Consider the following 19,273-nt stretch of genomic DNA (forward strand, 5'->3'; position numbering starts at 1 on the left):
AGGAACCAGGTCTAATTACTGACAAAATCATGTCTGCCCTACCCACCTGAACACTGTAGTCAGCTGAATCTGTACTGAGAGTTAGACAATTAGAATAATTACCAGTTACAGACTGATTTTGTTCATGCTTCTGCTCAGATTAGTTATGTCATGAGTGATTTGGTCCAAGTGCATCAAGCTTGAAGTAGTCCTGAGACAGCACCATGGCTACTTCACGCAGGTCCTGAGAATGAACTGGGCAGATTATTAATATCTGTTACTCTATATATGAACAATGGTGACCAGAACTGAGGAAAGGGAAAAAAAGACTACACAAGTTTCATATTGACAATCCAATGGAAGTGTCTCAACATTTAGCTAAAAATACATAGAAAACAAAAGTTCCAAAGACCTATAAATTGAAAATGCTGCTGTGCTCCTCATGTCCCAAGACTGAGGAATGTTCTGCAACAGTCACAACTGCACTTGCAACATGTTTCTCGTATAGAAACACCTGAAGAGACAGTATTTCTTGTCTGAGTACTCGCAGTTAGTAAGAATATAAAGTAATCAGTGACTTTTCTAAAACAAGGTCATTTTTTTAAAACAATGCATCTTTTAAGAGCTTTGTAAGAAAAAACAGTTGCTCCATACCACTTCATGTTCAAGTGTCATTTACCAGTTAAGGATGACCGAAGGCAGTACAGTGATTAGCGATATTTTATTTTTTATTAACAACATCGATCACCGTTTTTCCACGTGCATGTCCTTCTTCCAATTTCAGAAAGGCCTTGGGAACTTCAGAAAAAGGGAAGACTTGATCGATAACTGGTTGAATCTGCAGGGTAAAGCGTTACTACATTAGGAATAAAATAACATACTTGTAGCACCTTCACACTTCAAAGCTGTATAAAGGAAGGGGAAGGTTTCTCAGTAGTATTTAAGGCAGAAGTTGCTTGATGTAGTGACTAGCTTTTAACTTCTTTTCCGCGGTCCCTTCTCTGCCCAAGTTTTGAGACCTCTTTAGTAGCACAGATCAGAGCCCTACCTTGTGCCTCTAAAAATAAAGTCACCATGCAAGGCTCTAAACTCTTATTTCTATAAGGGTTTTATTTTTAAACCCAAGAATTTTCAAAGGGTTGGATGTTTTGAAGATACCTGTGAAGCCAGTGCCCATCTGCATCAGTACGTGCCTTGGTATCTTCAAAAGGCCTGGCCACAAATGAAGCACAAAAAAAAAAGTACACTAATGTTTGTTGCTGAATCATTCAGATGCACTTGAAAACTCAGCCACTGTGTATTCCAGTGGGCATAGATCATTAAGCCCAGCTTGCATCAATTGCTATTTTGGCATTAATTTTGTAGAGTAGCTTTCTGGATTGTTTTAGAGCAATTGCTAATAAGGAAGGTGAAATTACCATATTCGCTGTGCCCATCATGGACTAAAGAGCCAGAAAACCCTACCAGCATTTTCTTTAGATCCCACAGTGGAGGGAGAAGAAATCCCAGCTGCTTCTGAAAAATATTTGTCACTGCCAGTCCAAGAGAAGAGACTGTCATTACATTCTGAATCATCCTTCCGGAGGCCAACAAAACCTCTGCATACAAAACTGCCTCCCAGAGCTGGGTCTCTTACCTTGGACCTTGATATCAGCCCAGAGCACACTTTTACTTTGATCCACTGCTCCTAATCCTCTCACCAGAGGAAAACATTAACACTAGCTGGGGGTGCAGCTAGCTCTTCTAAACTGAAGACAAAATCCCATTTAGCCAGCATACAGCACAGAGGCGTCATCTCAGGCCCCAGCAAAGTCAGGGACAGGGCCCCCTGGCAGCAAGAAGACTTGGATGAGATAATGTCTTGGGGTAAGGCGAGCAGCTGAGCGAACGGCGTGACAATGGGCAGGAGGCACGTGCTGCTCAGCAGGGCCTGTTGGGAAGAAGCCCGACCCCTTCATAACCTTGTGGGGCCGTGCACGAGTGCAGTGCCTGCACAAGCAGCTCTTGTCAACGGCGGCTAACAAAGCCCTGCTTCACGCCCCGAAAAGAATCCAGGAACGTTTGGGAGCTGAGAAAAAAAGGACCATGAAACCCTTAGGGTGGTTTAGTTACCGTGGGCTGCAGCTTATATCCCGGAGAGCGCCCTGCGCCCTAGGCACAGCTCAGGGCACCCCATCTGCAAAGTGGTGACACGGCGATTCAGAGGAACCCCAAATTCAGCCCAGCGGTTCCAAACCACAGCCCCCCAACCCCGAGAGCCCATCTGCTGCCACGCTGCTGTCACCCCTCGTGCCATTTAAGCGCTGGCTGTAGGCAATGCTATAGAGGGCCATGACTACTGAACTGATGATCCTGACAATCTAGAGCATTAAAGGTTTTATCTGGCTGGCTGCTCAGCGCCATTGTTTGAATAACCCCGAAAGGGCTGACCGTGTTGCGGCACAGTGATTCACTCAGCCTTTACCATAATCCACTGACTAAGATAAAATTTCTTCCTGTGAGCAGACAAACAAGCAGGGAAGCGTCTGCTGTTTGTTGAATGTGCGATGAAAAATGGAGATTAACCGGATAATAAAAACACTGCCTATTTACAGCCGCACATCAGTTCCTTGCCAGGGGACACCTATTTGTTCAGGGAAAAGGGATTAAACTAAAGTCTGGGAGAGAAAGGATTACACACGCACGCACTGAAATGTTTATCTGAAAACACATTGGGACTGAAAGATGTTTTCTTCCTCTTCACTCTCTCTGATGCAGAACATATAGAAATAAATCTTAGGTCTCTTGAAACAAACTCATGTGTTTCAAAAAACGAAGAGAGTAATTGCTGGTGCTGATTAAGGCAGAGAGCACTGATGTGGCCTCATACCCAATCCCCCTGTGAGCACGGCAGGCTGTGAGCAGACCTTGCAGGAGCTGACTGGTCAGCAGAAACGCTCCAGCTAACGGCAAAGTCAAGCCCACCCTCGGAGGTCTCCATTTCTGTGCTAGCGAGGCTCCACTTTGAATTAATTAGGAGGGGAGAAGCAAGAAAGCATGAAGGGAATGACAAAAGCTTTGACCCTCGCTATTAACAAGTTGTAAGTCAGTTTGGAGCCGCTGCCTGCCGCTGGAGGGAGACCTAGAGCCTTGAACTTCTCAGAAGGGAGAAAAACCAAACCCCCGAGACCCACAGAGAAACAAAAAGACAGAAACAAAAAGACAGAAGTCCTCTGACTCCAAGGGCGATGACGGAGCGTTGGCTCTTCCCCAGGTTTGTGAAGGGTGGCCTTGCTCAGCAGAGCGCCTCCCTCCAGCTGCTGCCCCCCAGCACACGAGCTGTGCCTTGGCACGACCCTGCTCACGGCCTGGGCGATGTGCTCCACCGTGCTCAATGTCCTCCAGGGCCTCCTTTGACGGAGAAGGCCAGCTGGCCGCTGTGACTTCACCGAGCAGGAGGATGAAGAAATTACCTTGCCCAAACGTGCTGCGTGAGCCGAGGCACGAATGCAGAGGCTGATACCCTGCTTTGGCCTTCAGTGAGTCTCCCCCTTCAAGATGCTGAGCTCTGTTCCCGACAGAAACTGCTGGTTCTGTCATTTCTTCCCTTTAGCTGAGCGCACCCTTCCCCAGTGTACTTTCCCTCCATGCACATTAAGGACACTGGGCATGTTCACACAAACACTTAACAGAAGAAAAAGCGATCCAACGCAGTTGTCATGGGCACCCAGGAGGAGAATGGTGGTGAGGTGGTGCAGAGCCAGAAGTGGAAGGCAGGTGCCTTGGGGTCTACTCCCACAGTTGTCTTACCAACAACTGTTTTACCAAACTCTGTTCGTTTTTCAAGCCAAGGTGCATTCTGTAATATCAAACATCTCACAGTAGCCCACAGTAACTCCGAGTATCAACTCCAAGTATTAAAATACCAGAAGATAAATCCTAGTTAAGCAGGCTATGGTTCAGAGTGTGAAGAGGTTTAAAAACCTCTCGTTCCTTACCTGGCCCTGGCAACAGCTTGAACACAACACAATGAAGAGCAGTAAGAACCTGGAGCACGCCCAGAAGGGGTTGTGTGCCAGCTTAGTCCAAATATTTAGTATGAAATATAGAAAAGCATGCTATATATTTTACAGATTTTATAAAAACATTCCCTTATGGCCTGCATCTCCTTAGGCCTCAGCAAATTAAACCCACAGCAGACAGGAGCTGTCTTCTCGGCCCTGTATTCACTGCTTTGCTGGGCATAGCTCCCCACTAGGAGATGGTGGGGAGCTCACTTTCTACAAAATACACAATTACATCAGGCTGAGGCAGCACATTTGATTAAACACCAGGTATCAGCCGAATTTTTTCCAGACCTCCTCACAGTTTACGCGAGCTCACACACTCAAATGCTATTTCTCCAGTTTGCAAGGTTTCCATCAGTCTTCCTCACAGACGTTTTGTGACATAATCCCACTCCACCTTCGTAAAGAGAATGAGCAAACCGCATCACTCGTAGGCAGAGAAGCAGATGAGTTTTAATAAAAATCACTGCTTTTTGTTGGCCGTAATTAAATGCAGAGAGAGGCTGCTTTCTGAAGAGACAGGACTGAACGGAGTCTTTGGCAACCTCTCCTTGGTTATCAACTCTGGGCTCTAGCCAACAACCCACCCTGGCAAGCAAAAGCACTGCAACAAGAAGACACAAAATTAAAGTAAAAGCTACAAGCTTCGCAATTCAGCACGGAGAAGGATGCTCGTGGGAATGAGTGTGTACAGCACTGCACTGGAAGAGGCACAGCAGGGCCGAAGAACAGCGAGCATCCTGTCCTTGGATCCACAAAAGCAGGCTGCTAAGTCAGGCAACCAGACTCTGCAGCAAAAAGTATGCCCAGTATCACACCCGTGTTACACCAGGTACAAGCAATTGCTTTCCTTAGGTGTGCCTGTGCTCTAACATCTATTTGGAAAGGCAACAATAGAGGGTGATCCTCTCGTGATCTGAGACCTTATTTTTTCCTTTAGCCTCCCTTCTCTGAAATCACACTAACCCACACTCTGCCATGGTCCAGCAAGAACATAGCAACCTACTTTCCCCTTATTACACTCATGAGCCTGCCTTCCTCCACCAGGCTTTACAAAAGGCAAAGTGTGTGCTCGGTTATAAATTAAAGGTTTTCTACCAATTTATACGAGGTTGATACATTTTCACCAGGGACTAAGTGGCACAACTTCAGAAAGGAGCAAGAAGTTAAGCAGCAAAAATCGAGGCTGTCAATGTCAAACCCACAACACTCATCACAAATACATCAAACTAATCCCTACCAAGCCTTTCAGTGACAACGCTGCCAGCAGAGACCGGTGGCAATGCTTCAGCGAATGGTATGCCAGCAAATCTATGTCCTGAACCAAAGACTCTATTGATTTCAGCTGTCTTGAGCTGAGAGCCTCACAATTTGTAAGGAATGCTCTGCCATGGGAAGAGATCCCCAGCTCCTGCCATTCGTTTCATCAATTGATTTGGTGGGCCCCATGTTAAGCCAATCCTCACTGGCTTGTAATTAACTGGCTGAGTTGAACCCCCCGAAGAGACATCTCAACAGATATAAAAGTAGCCACCATCGCTAAAATTGACAATAAAGTATTTGATTTTCTGTCTGTCCACTGCTGTTGCAACAGTTTCCTGGCCCATCAGCCTCACAACAGTCTCTTGGCGAGATGTTATGCTGCAAGGCAGTGAAAACAGCTCATAAGCTGAAAATGGTTTTACAGTCCCCAGAACTGAGCTAATGTGCAGGTAAATTACAAAAAGAAAACGATGCTCCTCCTTTGCCCTACCAGCTCATCAAATTCCTTCTTTCTCCTCCCCGTTAAAAAAGGCTGCTCGAAGAACTCTTCCTCAGAGCGGACATTTTGCAAATCTCTTACTCCTCATTGCAAAAATCACCTGTGTGAAACCCAAGTATCTTCAAACAGAACACCCCTTTGTGCCTGTTCTTCAGCCTTTGTGCCTATTCTGAAGGACAGGGATTCCTTTTGCTTTCACAAAGGAAGATGCTGGAACACATCAGAACTAAAAATCTGTGTTGGTGCAAAAGGACTAAAGAAAGAGCACCTGACAGATATCTGCAGCTGCTTCAGGGGTGTGCTCTTCAAAGCTTCACTTGCTATAACATCATCTCTCTACACCATCAGCTCTTAGCAATTTCCTTCATTTAAATCCTCCCTCATGATTTATGCTGTCCTGAAAAATGCCTCTCTTTCAGAAGCTCTCCTATTCAGACATCACACAATCCCAAAATTAAGATGTTTGTAACAGAAGAAAGGAAAATTCACTGAAATTTCAACGTAACCAAATCTGCAATACTCCAATCTGTACTCACGCAAAACTAGGTCCAACTACATGAGCTCACTCTGCTGGCTTTCCCAAGTCTTCTTGCTACATTCTAACACTTTATTTATTTATTTCTTCCCTAAAATCCTCATTTATTTTGCTCCAATTCAAACACTAACGTTTATTCGTCACTTAGTTACAGGAAATTATGGTATAGTGCCTCCAACATCTCCCACCTCCCCTGTTTCCAAACACCTACTCTTCTGAATGGATGATCTGTCCGTTTAAGAAAACTCTTGTCTCTTGACAATAAAACTCATTCTTGTTAACGTGTATAAATGGAACACATCCCGGGGATACAAGGCTGTTGACAACACAGGTGTTTACAATATTTTACAAAATCAAGCAAAATCCTGGTAGAGCAATGACTATGCAGATAAACAGCCTGACATTATGACCTGTTCTAGCAGACAGAATAATAACTGGAAAAAAAAAACTCACAAGCAAACATCTTTATCCCCGCGATCATCTTACAACAAAAAGCACATCAGGACATTCATGTATGCATGACGTACATTTTAAAAGGCATTACAGTTCACCTGTCCAGATTATTAGGCAGACGAACACTGGTTAAGCCCCATCTCTATTGCATAAACAGGTGTTTTCCAAGAAGCTTTCACGGGCATATTCTGCATTTCTGTTTTGCATACAAGGCAGGAGCAGAACACAAAACAAGTTGCTAAGGATCAGGACAAATGGTAGGAACGAAGACAAGGACATTTCTTTTCCTTAGTCAATTGTGATTTAGTTGTGTGTTTGGATGAGATCATAGGATGAGAAGCATCTTCCAGGGTTTCTTCCTAGACTATGGAATAAGGCCTTAGGCACTGCTCAAAGTGCAGTGCAGAATTGTGTACAACTAACCAGAATCAACTTCACCACAGCGTATTTGCTGCTACAGGCTCTGTGTATGAGTAGGCAACTTTTTATGAAACACAGACTCTCCCCTGGCTGTATCAGCCGCACCCCAGTCACAACAGAGGGGTAGGAGTGGCTGAATTCGGGATTTTCACTCTGACCAGCAGCACTGAGAGGGAAATAGAGGCAAACAGGTCATAAAAATATGACAGAAATGTATTTGCTGAAATGTACAAAATTTGGGAACATAATACATAGAGAAAAGGGAGATCTAAACTCAAAGTGTCTTCAAGAGTGCTAGATTTTTCTAACTGTGCCCAGCCCTTGAGCACAAGACGGCCTGGCAGTTCACATACTGCAATTCTGAGCTGTCAGGGCAGACCCAACTTCCTCCTCTACTTAGGCTCCACATAAAAAGATTACCAGCCCGTATTCTCTGCTCTAGAGATTTTGCCACCATGAAATCCTCAAGGAGAGAAGACTGCCAGGACCGAGAGCACCACACATTGCCAGGAACAGGTGATAAAGTGCTCGCACACACCTCTTCTACAAAGCTCATAAACCTGGAAAGATCAGGAAAGCAGTAACCTATCTGCTACTTCTATCTGCTAGTTCGTGCCTCTCCTCTGAGATGCCCCCAAACCTTACCAACACTCAAAAGGTATCAGCTCGCTGGGCTGAATCACCACAAACATTATACTCCGAAGCACTGGGATAATTCGACACCACTTTGCCAAAGCAGATCATCTCTGACCTGAAATAACCCAAATTTTCTCATTCTGCACACATTAAGTGCAAGGCTCCTGATCATCCAGCCTAGGGAACTTTGCATATGCAGGCATACGCACAGTCGTGTTCATCCTCACCAAAAGAACCAAATGAGGCCTCTAAAAGAGTTTAATTTTCAACAGTTCATGCTAAATGACTCCCATTGGCACTAAAACCAAGCGCTGGATGTTCTTTCCTTGTAACCTTCTGTGTTTTTTAAAAGGGTGAGAAGGAGAGGGAGAAGGCAGAACACCCTTAGGCATTATAAATACCTAAATTCATTGCTGAAGGCAGAAACCAGAAACTGTAACAAATCAATTGTTAACTAGTTTTCCTCATTGTGACTCATAACATTTTATTCCTCAGCTGTGAATTACACTGTTTTTGAGTCAAAGCAGTACCTCTTTCAGCAGAGAAACACAAATAACTGACATACCTTTCCCGAATCAACCAGTTCTGCTATTTCATCCAAACTCGGGCCACTTGGCATAAAAAATGCCCACCGATAATGGACTCCTTTAAGAAGGTGCTGCAAGAAAAATCACAAACATATTTTTAAAATCATGAGAAGAAACTGAAATGGGAAACAGAAGTAAGAACAGAAGCACTACAAAAACAACTTAAGTAAAATAACAGAACAAAAACAAAACACCGAAATAATTTGCCAGTGTCTGAAAAAAAACACGTTACCTAAGCATATGGATTAAATGTACAGACAGAGATGTTGTATTACCACAATAGGATCAGGGTGAATTTTGTGTCCAATTGCACAAGTCAGCTAGTTGAGAAAAACAACGACCTTGTCTCCACAGCCACAAATGGCATTATTTCTTACGTAACAGAGAGACGGTGCTCTATGTTTATGCACGTGCAGAAAGTGGTTGAAACAAACCCTCCAATACGACATTCAGAACCTTCCGCCTCAGAGCCAGTGATTAAATGTTCCACCATCACATCTGCCAAAGCCATCACCATCAGATGACAGATGGCAGCTCATGTGAAAAGCATTTTAGGAGGATCACACGAGCACAAGTCAAGAGCGCTTCCTTTGAGAAAGTTGTTATAAGAGTCTTCATCCACCACAGAGAGTTGATTTTTAATACATGGCATGCAATGAGGACATCATGGAAACTTGCAAAATGATGCATAATGTTGCATGATTTCTTTCCAGGCTTTTCATTTCATTTTTGAGCTTTCCTTTGAAAATATTGGTCCTGGACCTAGAATCTCATTCAGCCATTCTATCACAGGAAAACCATGGCAACAGCTTGAAAAGCATTTATTTGGAGAGCAAGTACACATGTTGAGAGAAGAAAGGGAAAAGTTCTAAAAAGCCTCGCTGAATTGGCCACTGGGAGACTGGTTTAAACGAGAAAAATCAATATCACCATCCAGACACATGAACATGAAAGAGATGAAAGACTTTTTAGCCACCCTCAACCACTTTTATTACTGGCTGGTGCTGGAATAGGATGAAGAGAATCAGTCATGGAACAATGTTTGAGAGAAACCCTGACCAGCCTAAAGCAAGCAGCAAAACCCCTCCCTCACTTCAATGGGGCAGGGATTTGTTCTGTTTACCATAAAACACTAGCTGTCAGCGGGACTCACCAGGAGGCCATATGGAAAAGGCTACAATGAAAAGCACAACAAGGACTCAGAACTTCAAAGCACCCCAAACTACCACATATACCAATCAGCATCATCCCAAATACTATTATTTTTTTGGTGCAAGAAAGAAGGAAAGAATAAAAACGCATCTGTAGTTTAAAGATCTATGAGGAAAATAAGGTAGATGCCTCCGGATGAACCACCTCACTAGAATCCAAGCCACAAAGGAAGCCATGAGGAGATAACATAACTTTCAAGTATACAGAAATGTGTCAAATACCTTTACAGTTTTGGAACCTATCGTGACTCCTGTTTGCAACATGCCATCAGCTACTCCAAGTTTGTCCATGTTGATCAAGAAAGGTGTCACCAAGGTAACGTATGTTGCTCCCGACCATTTCTTCAGGAGATCGAGAGCCCACTTCTCAGTGGATCCGCCGACATTGTCTAGGATGAAATCAAATCTGTAGACATGTAAAGAACAGCCTTGAAATCATGACATAGGGAAAATGATCGTGATTAAAATAAGGCATATCAGAAATTAGATGTTGCATTTCTGCTTGTCATGGCAATACATTAAAACAATCTGCCTGCAAGACTTCAACTAAATGCCAGTTTTACTGTAGAGAGGGAGTTAAAATCGCAGGTTATTGCCTGTTCACTGCACAGCAGATACAGGTTGTTTAGATAATTAAACTGCTCTTAAACTCCAAAAAGCAGACTTTTTGAGGAACAGATGCACTCCCTCTAAAGCCCTCTAGAGCCTTCTCCCTTCATCCCTCCCACTGAGACCACTGGGAGAGGCTTGAGGTCTGGTCCTACCATTCAGTGGTGTGCTGTGTGCATCTGAACACTCGTCTGGACTCCTGCCCTGACCAGGAACATCTCCTGTTCATGCTGCCTTCACGTGGAAGCCAGTTCCAGTGGCCAAAGTTACTTAAACAAATGAATCAACTGACATTTCATCTCCACTAACTGCTCTCTTCTCTGCATCTACCTATTTGAAGTAGAACCTAACAACACAAAGGGTCTAAAATGTCACAGAACGGGTATATGCAGCCTCTGGCGCCAAGCCACAGTTTGAGCATTCATTCTCATCTATCCCAGCATACGAACCTGTGACGAATGAATATGGCAACTGGGAGCTATGCAAATACCTATTCTGTTAGGTGCACAGCTCATTCTCATCTGTAAATGCCCAGATTGGAATAGAAACACTTATGTGTGTACACATATATCTCATTTAGCTAACCCACAAACATGAGGAAAAATCCTTTATGCAAATGAAAAGTTCTTATCTCTAGAAAGGTTTTCCTGCCTGTCTTCCAAAGGTGTGATTTCACGTTATTCTTCAGTCAACCTGACAGCTGTCAACAAAATTGGAATTAAAACAGGGAAAACTAATGGCCTGGAAAAAAAGCAGCTTGCCACGGAGTCTGAAGAGTCAGTCCAACTGAAAGGGAGAAGGTTGTAGGACCATCCCTCTCAGTACACCTGACCGATGGGCTTGGCTGTACTGTGAAACTGCACCCTGACAAAGTGCTGTTCATAGCTCCTAAAATCAGTTGCTCACTAGATCGGGTGTTTAGCATTTAAGATGTTTAGCACAATTTAGCACTGCTTGCAAACTGCTAAGTTCATTTTTGCATGTTCTGCCCAAACAGACAGAGCCAATATCCCCCCGATTGATCTCAGGCCTGCCAGCAATCACACCGCAGATAATGGGCACAGGCCTTCTCAGCACAGTTATTAACTAAGACTCTTTCATAGATTGAACAATTTCTATTTCTCCTCCCAAATTAATTCCATCTAGCTAAGAACAGCAACGTGAGTACCATCTTCAAATGAAAGCCACAGCAGACCATGTTTAAACAGATGGAAAGATTACAAAGGCAAAAAAAGCTTCAGTTCAGGAGAAACCCCCCAGCTACTTTAAACATAACTGTTGTGACAAGATAAATGCGATTATTCATCAGAGGCAGCTGTACTCAACGTTACAAGAGAGAAATTTACTCCCAGTTATGTAGCACAGCGGCTAGAAGACTTCAGGCAAGTCACTTAACTGCTTTATGACACACTTCTTCCCTATACAAGATCAATTTTGCTATTTACTAACATCACACAGGATTCCTGAGACTTGTTTTAATTTATTCATGCGTTTTAAGTGCTCCAAGATCCTAGAATGGAAACTGCCAGAACTGTTCAAATCACAGTCTTTGAATAGAAGCATGCAGAAGTGTGAGCTTGCCTCCACAATCCCAATTAACTGGCTTAATCTGACAATGAAATCTGTGCCTGCAATACCCACTTGGCAAATTACATTTGAAAAGGGCCGGGATAAATTTGCTTTAGAAAGTAAGGCTTTAGAAACAGAGAAAAAAAAAAATGGAGAAGAGGGAGTCCTGATAGACTGGAGCCAAGAAATCAAAAGGCAGAAAGACCAACCGCCAGTTCCTTCATCTCAGTATTAAGCAATGCAAACACGTACAAGGGCAATGTTTTAAGCTGCTCTTCCAAATTTCCAGATTTGTAATCAATCACATCATCTGCTCCAAGCTTTTTCATCAGCGTGCTAGCATCATGAGAACACACCGCTGTCACGTGAGCACCCCAGGCCTTCACTAGCTAAAAACAAGATGGAAAAAAAGGGTGAAAAGTATAGAATTTAGTGAAACAATGAATCAACTTAAAAAGACAAAATCTCATTATATTTGTATAGTAAGTGAGTAGTTTTATTGGGGAGTGGGGGGACTGTTCCAACACAGAGTGACTTGTCACACGGTTAGAATTTATTCATATTTAAGGCATTTTTAAGGAGTGAGGAGCTGGTGTGGGCGAGGAGGGTGGTTTTTTAATGCTGCTTGAAAATACCAGGTCTCAGGGTAAGTAAGACTTCAAATAAAATGCTCAGTTTGCTTTCTGAATCCGGTAACTCAGACAATAACTCTTACTCTACAGTTATATAGCTAACAATCTGTAAACCTGTCAGCAGATCAACCACTGTAGGGATTAAAACATTTTATCTTTGTACCTGCTCATTAAGTATTCCATACCTCTATCTCACCGTAAATAAATACAATTTTAATACTAAGAAATAGTCACCTCTGATTTACCACAGGGAGGATGTCAGGTCATCTTCTACTCCCAAAGTTAAAGCAGAGCAAGGACTTTTGCTAGGTATTTATCTCTTCTGTAATTCTCATTTTCATTCACATTAATCTTTTTTTTTTAAATTTATTTATTTACTCTGGTTTAATTACATAGTTTAACCAGCATTAATTATGCATAAATCACAAGTAGCCAGTGGTTGGCTGGCCTTTTCTACAGCCACTTGCTTCATCATAGATCAGGCAAAGAACATATCACTAAAAATTCTCTTATGAGCCTCTTCAAACCATTTTGCTTATGGTCCAGTAACACAGAACACGGTGATGCAAGCACACAACCCACACTTTTTCCACACTCTGAAGAGGAAGATGGTTGCACCTGATGACACCACTGAGGATCAAAATCCCCCAGTTAAATGGGAGCATGAAAAGAGGATGTCCCACAGTTAATGGATCAACACAAGACTATGTTGGCTCTCCAAAGTTCAGGACTAATGGAATGAAGGAAGGCAAAAAGGCAGCAGGGCAAAGAGTGAGGGAACATTAATCTAAGCCATTCCATACACTGCACATAAAAGCCTCGTGCCTCTTACATATTCTGACCACCCACAGCAGCTACACATAGTAAGAGATTACAGAAAATCACAACTGCAATCATCTATATTCTCCGTCATTTTTCTCCTCATACATCAAGTTCTTTTCATATTTATGGAGCAGAGCTGACTGAAAGATAATGAAAACAGGCTACATATTACAGGTTTCACAAATCAAGAGATTTCCTGTTCCTGAACTGTGAAGTGCAATCTTTCACTGCCTACACTCACGCCTTTCTTTGAAACTCCCTGCTTCCTACTTTAACCTACTACAATATAACAAAGGGAGAGGAATAAATTTCAAGATATTTCACTTTTGGAGATCCAACAGATCAGTTGGTAGCTCGGTATTTCATTTCTCCTTCCCTCAATTCCCTTGTTAAATTTTGTTTGTACTGAATAGTTTGAAGATGTACCCTGTGCGTGCTGTGCTCTATTACCTGTACAGCAAATGTACCGACTCCTCCTGAAGCTCCCAATATCAACACTCTGTAAGAGAAAATTAAAATTTATTAAATACTTCAAATATTTGGCATAGTAACTACATATTCTAATGCATCTTATTCATCTCCAAGATTACTCTAAGGAAAAGATGGTATTTTTCACTCAGTGTTACTTAACAGTGAACTCTTCAGATACCTAGTAATGTGACTTAACGTCTCTGATCTTGTTTCCTGTGCCATCACCATTCCCTCAGCCCAGCCAAAGAGACCTCCTCACATATGCTTTCCATTCAATCCAGGCAACGGAGCTGTCAGCATTAATACTGATCACCAGAAAATCCTGTTCCCATCCACACTTTCCCAAAAATAATTGCTTAGTTCAGAACAAAGTCAGTAAGAATGTTTCCATCTCACAGATTCCACTGTCATATTTCCTAAATTAAAAAAAAAAAAAAAAAAAAGAAAAAAGATTTGCTAACATTTTAACATAAATTGATGCTATCTAACAGAAGACTGGTTTAGCATCCTATTACTTAGAGGGACTGGGGACTTCAGAATATATGGAACATAATTTTCCAGCGTATCGCTGAGTATTTATCTAGAAGAAAGTGAAGAAGCCCCATAAACAAGTTCTATTAAACTGTCTTTTTCTTCAGATAAGGGCAGAAGAATTTTTCTAGTTCAGTATATCTCGACAAGACACTGTAAAATGCCCGTTTGTTTTAATAGATACACAAGCAAGAAAATAAAGCATTTATTACCAAGGTATTATCCAGTGAAAGTTCCTTTTAACTGAACATACTCTCCTAAATTCTATAGATGAGAATTCAACTTAAGGGGTGTGAGAAACTTACTGTTAGCAGCCTAATCACTGCTCAAAAATTTCATTAGTATTTTAATCTATAAACTAAACTTCAGAAAGAGAATTAGTAAGAAAGCCTTGCAGATGAAGCCACAGTGCATCAACTTTGGACCCATTTGCTAATTCCAGAACAAAAGAAACATCCAAGATGCAGTTTTGGCATAGGGCTGTGAAGCATCATGTTGCTCAAAACTTCAGTTTGCCAGAAAAATTTCAGTACCTTCAAAAGCTGGTGATCTTCCTGTTTTAAATCTCCCTGTGCTGGATGTTGAGGGAAATTGCTTTTACAGTCAAAATTGCGCTATACAATCTGGAGTTTCAGTTTACAAAAATTCTTTGAAATAACCTAAGAGACTTGGCTTTGGTAACAATACCCATTCTAAAAGGGATACTCTTTTGTAACTCATCAGATTCCGTTCCCTATTTCACTGATCCAAACTGCAAAAATTCAGATGAAGAATCTGAAACCACAATGCCTGCCACTTTAAAATCTGCCAAAATGTACTTATGCTCAGAACCATGCTTCTAACAACAGATGTCTGAAGCAATATTTATATTCAGATTATCCTTGAAAAGACTCTGGGATGCTACAAAGGACAGTCACAGTTACTCCTTTCAAAAAACCAAACCAAACCAAACCAAACAAAACAAAACAATAACAAACAAACAAACAAAACTTGTTAAACTGTGTTTCCAAAGCTCTAATTTCAAGACTTACATCCTGCTCAAGGATTTACATAGCAAGAATAGTTACAGTTGTGGGGAGCTGCTTGGCTACAACTTCAATAGACACACTTACGATTCCTGAGGTTGAAATCTGGTCCAGATTTGCTTTCTTCCTACATTACATGGGCTATTTCCTACCAAAATTTCTCATTATTAAAGCTCCCTCAAACATAGTGACTTTAAGAAAGCTCTTTATTTCAGAGACAGACTGTGCCTACACCCCACAGAGCAATCTAGCACCCTCCAGGCCAAGTGTCAAGTGACTGCCACCCACACTGCTCACAGGTCACCTGCAGGAGACTGTCAGCACACTCCACAGCACTTGCCCTGGGCTGCGTGTGTGCTGCTGTGGCTGTCACGCATCTGCATGCAGGGACTTTTTTCAGCTCAAAAGCCCTTGTAAAAACAGGAGATCGTGTGCCACAGCTCAACAGCTGAGTGTTTTTACAGTGCTGGGGACAAGGCATTCTGTTTGGCATAACTTAAGGACGTGGGAAGTGTTTGAAGGTGCAGGAGCTGTTACAATATAAAATAAAGTTCCATTTGCTTAAGCCAACAAAATCTCCCTAACAGTTAATTTTGTATTAAGAAGCATTTACCCTATCAAGAAATATTACAACCTACACTCACTTTGTACTTCTCAACAGATAAAATGATGAAATAACAAACAGCCTTTGAAAAAAACACATTTTCTTGGGGTACTATATTATTTAATTTTTCACTGCAAAAATATGAATGAGAAGTGTAATGTTACCAGCTTAGAGTAGCAGAATCTTGATGTCTCTCTCCCCACCATACTCACATGTATGAAATGTTGACTTTGTATTTTAAATAAAGATTCTTGTTTCATATCAACATAAAGTTTTCCAGGACTTCTCTAATTGTCAGGTTTGCTTTTAGCATGCTTTTTGCATGCAAGATTTGGCAGCTATTGCTGACAGGCATATCTCCTTTCTACTGAAACAGGGCCCTCACACACATGAGCTCTCCAGGTTGTTATCCACAGAGAACTTCAAAACAACGGAGTCATTCTGAACACTGTGGGTAACAAGCACATTCACTTTTACCTTGTGCAAGGATATTTACATATATCACAGTGGTTTATAACTTGTAAAGGTTTGTGAAAGCATGTGCAGATGCAGAAGGTAATCCTGACAGACCAAAATACAATCAGTGTTGGACTGATAACAAGCATTCCTAGTTAGCCCACCCTTCCACTTTAAAAAGGCAAAGAAAACAATACACACCAATAGAAAAACTTGCTGTTTTTAAGATGTCTTAACACTGCAATAAAGTATCAGTGAAGGAGCTTTCATCAAGGAATACAGATGCTCTTTCAATATAAGACACACTCCTGTGAGTATAAACACCCTCCTACATAGCTATTTACAAACACCTACAGGAGACAAAAAGACCAACATAAAATTACTGATGTAGGTAACTCCTTACTAATATGTTCAATTATTTCAAGAAATTAAGAAACATGATGTAAATTCTTGCCTTATAAGATTACTGCCTTGCAAGATTAATGTAAAGTTCATGAAATATATTTCTGCATAGCTGCTTTACTGCGTTATATGCATTTTCCTACAAGAAACTTTTCATGGAAAAAAAAAATCACATAACTCATTCTTTGCTGTTTTTACAACTCAAAAGTTCTAGATGAGAAACACCATAATTTTATAAGTACATAAAAATGTTTTTGCTGACAGAATATTTAAATACTCACTGGGAACATAAAAGTAAATGTTAAAGGTAAAGATGTGATGTAAATGGAGTTTGCATTTCACTTTGAGCAATCAAAACGCTTATCTGAATATTGGAAAGATACTTTAAACAAGGCTAGCCTACCAACATTAATTCTATTTACATATGGAAGACAAAATAATCTAAATACTTAAGAAATAAAAAGGGAGATGATACATTCGGAATTTTATTACTAGCTCAAGTTAATTTCAGTAACAACTCTGGAATTGTTTCAAATTTTGCCATTTATTTTCTCAATACATTGTTTATCTTTAGAGCAAACAATCATTTTATATTTTCATGATGAAATTCACTGTGGTACATGAACAACCCCTCCCTCTATTACCTTCTAAAGAGGTGGGTGAAGAATTTCAGTAAGTCTAGTGTCCTTTACAATGTGTTGCATTACAACAGTAACACCCAAGATAAAACGTCAGGTAACCAGACTCCTACTGCCCCATTACTCTTTTATGACTTAAACTTTTGATGCAGCAAGGCTGTTTTAACTATTATTTTTCAGCTTCAGTACTTTTACTTTTGCCCTTCTTTCAGTTCAGAACATTTTGCTATCTTCTAACACAAACATCTGAAGGCCAAAATAGCAGCAAACTTCCCTTATCAGGAGAAAAATGGTACCTGCTCCAATTTTTCAATGCATTTTTCTTCTGCTCCTTCATCTGCTATTGTCAGATTAACAGTGCGATAAACAAAGCCAATTTCTTCTATTTGGCTGCTAGTCTTGCCTGTTCTCCCCTCCTCTTCTACCTTCCTGATCTCATTAAAGTACTGTCCCACAGGTCAAATGAGACCCAGCCACCTGTTTTTTTCTAAAAATCTGGAAAACCAGCCTGCCCCAAATGGTTCCTGTGTGCAGGCATCGAGCAACTAAGTGAACAGCACTGTGATTAAGAAGGCCTTTTGTGAGCTGTCAAGATAACTGAGAGAGAATTATTTTGGGATAGCTGTCCTAGCAAGCAGAAAGGCAAAGTCCTGATACCATCCTTAAATTCTAAAGGATTACTACCCTTAAATTCTAAAGATACCATCCTTAAATTCTCTATATAGTCAAATACAGTACACATACCTTATATTATACGCAAGGGAAGTGCGGCTTCCCCTACCTATGACTAGTAAAACTTCACTTAGGCTCCACATCTCAATCTCCCTCTAGAGTAGCCCCTTCCTTAGCATTTGTACAGTCTGACCCTAACATCTTCAGGCCATCTGATCTTTGTGGATGTCACAACAGCCTTCAGCACTGCCAGACACGTCTTACGAGCTGCTAATCAGTATAAAAATGAAACATTTAAGTTTTAGCACCAGAACGGGTTACTTACCTTTTCCCACTACAATTACTTTGGTTCAGTCCTCCAACTTTGTTAATGGCAGACCAGGCAGTAAGACCTACATATGGTAAGGAGGCAGCTTCTGTGTGACTGAGACATTTGGGCTTAAAAGACACCTGAAATAAAATCAACCTTATCTAAGTCACCCAGTGGATCCTGTGTGACACTGAAATACTTAAACAAGCTTTACTGAATTGCAGATCGTGTATTCCACGTTTTCAACTATCATGAAGATTCAAAACTAGCAGGAGTTGAGATCAATCCAAGCATTAAGAAACAGTTATTTATGCACCGAAGGGGGAAAAAAAAAAAAAAAAAAGAAAAAAAAAAGAAAAAAAAAAGAACAGCAGTATTCACAGTTTGGGCTTTTTGTCTGTTAGTCACATTTTTGCAGGTTTACCTCATTTGCACTAGCTACCACAAACTCTGAGAGAGTGCCTTGTTTCCATGGAGGAATTGCTGCCCATACCTAAAAACAAACAGAAAAAGAACAATCAACTTTTGTGACTTTAGAAAAGATTATACCTATATCAAAAAGTCACATTCATTAAAGATTTTTTTTTTCTCCAATTTGCAGAATGTCTTCACTGTTGCTCATTAGATGCCAGTTTAGCTTATTCTTTAAACAAAAAACATCAAAAGAGCAAGTCAAGGAAGGATTGCTGAGTTATATAAGTAAACTATACCATGTATAAAATACACTTTTTCAAAAAAAAAAAAAAAAAAAAGAACTACTTCTATAGCAGGAAAGTCTTTGTGGGGGAGGGGTGGGGAAGGCAAAATTTGCTATAATAAAACCGGTGAAAGGTGAACAACAGGTAGAGGTGAAAGCAAGTAATACCAGTATTTGCGTGGGCACTAAGGAAGTAATTCTTCAGA

General features: G+C 41.2%; 1 protein-coding gene across 1 annotated transcript; it reads right to left on the minus strand.

Moving 5' to 3' along the window:
* Positions 1 to 689: 689 nt before the first annotated feature.
* Positions 690 to 16,645, minus strand: RTN4IP1 (reticulon 4 interacting protein 1). Its single transcript, XM_082756636.1, has 6 exons — positions 16,550 to 16,645; positions 13,712 to 13,760; positions 12,060 to 12,196; positions 9,852 to 10,035; positions 8,397 to 8,489; positions 690 to 817 (listed from the first exon to the last, which is right to left on the minus strand). The coding sequence occupies exons 3-6, from the start codon at positions 12,134 to 12,136 to the stop codon at positions 701 to 703; spliced, it is 471 nt and encodes a 156-aa protein (XP_082612762.1). The 5' UTR covers positions 12,137 to 12,196; positions 13,712 to 13,760; positions 16,550 to 16,645; the 3' UTR covers positions 690 to 700.
* Positions 16,646 to 19,273: the final 2,628 nt, after the last annotated feature.

This window comes from Aythya marila (assembly GCF_965140915.1).
Source record: "Aythya marila genome assembly, chromosome: 3".
Taxonomy (NCBI): Eukaryota; Metazoa; Chordata; class Aves; order Anseriformes; family Anatidae; genus Aythya; species Aythya marila.

What these genes read in the sequence shown, in the direction of transcription:
- RTN4IP1 (XM_082756636.1), bottom strand. Translation starts at nt 12,136, where the DNA reads ATGAAAAAGCTTGGAGCAGATGATGTGATTGATTACAAATCTGGAAAT. An exon ending in CAGCTTAAAACATTGCCCTT is followed by an intron (nt 10,036 to 12,059) that starts GTACGTGTTTGC and finishes ACATGTCTACAG; the next exon opens with ATTTGATTTCATCCTAGACA. An exon ending in TAGGTTCCAAAACTGTAAAG is followed by an intron (nt 8,490 to 9,851) that starts GTATTTGACACA and finishes TTTTTCTTGCAG; the next exon opens with CACCTTCTTAAAGGAGTCCA.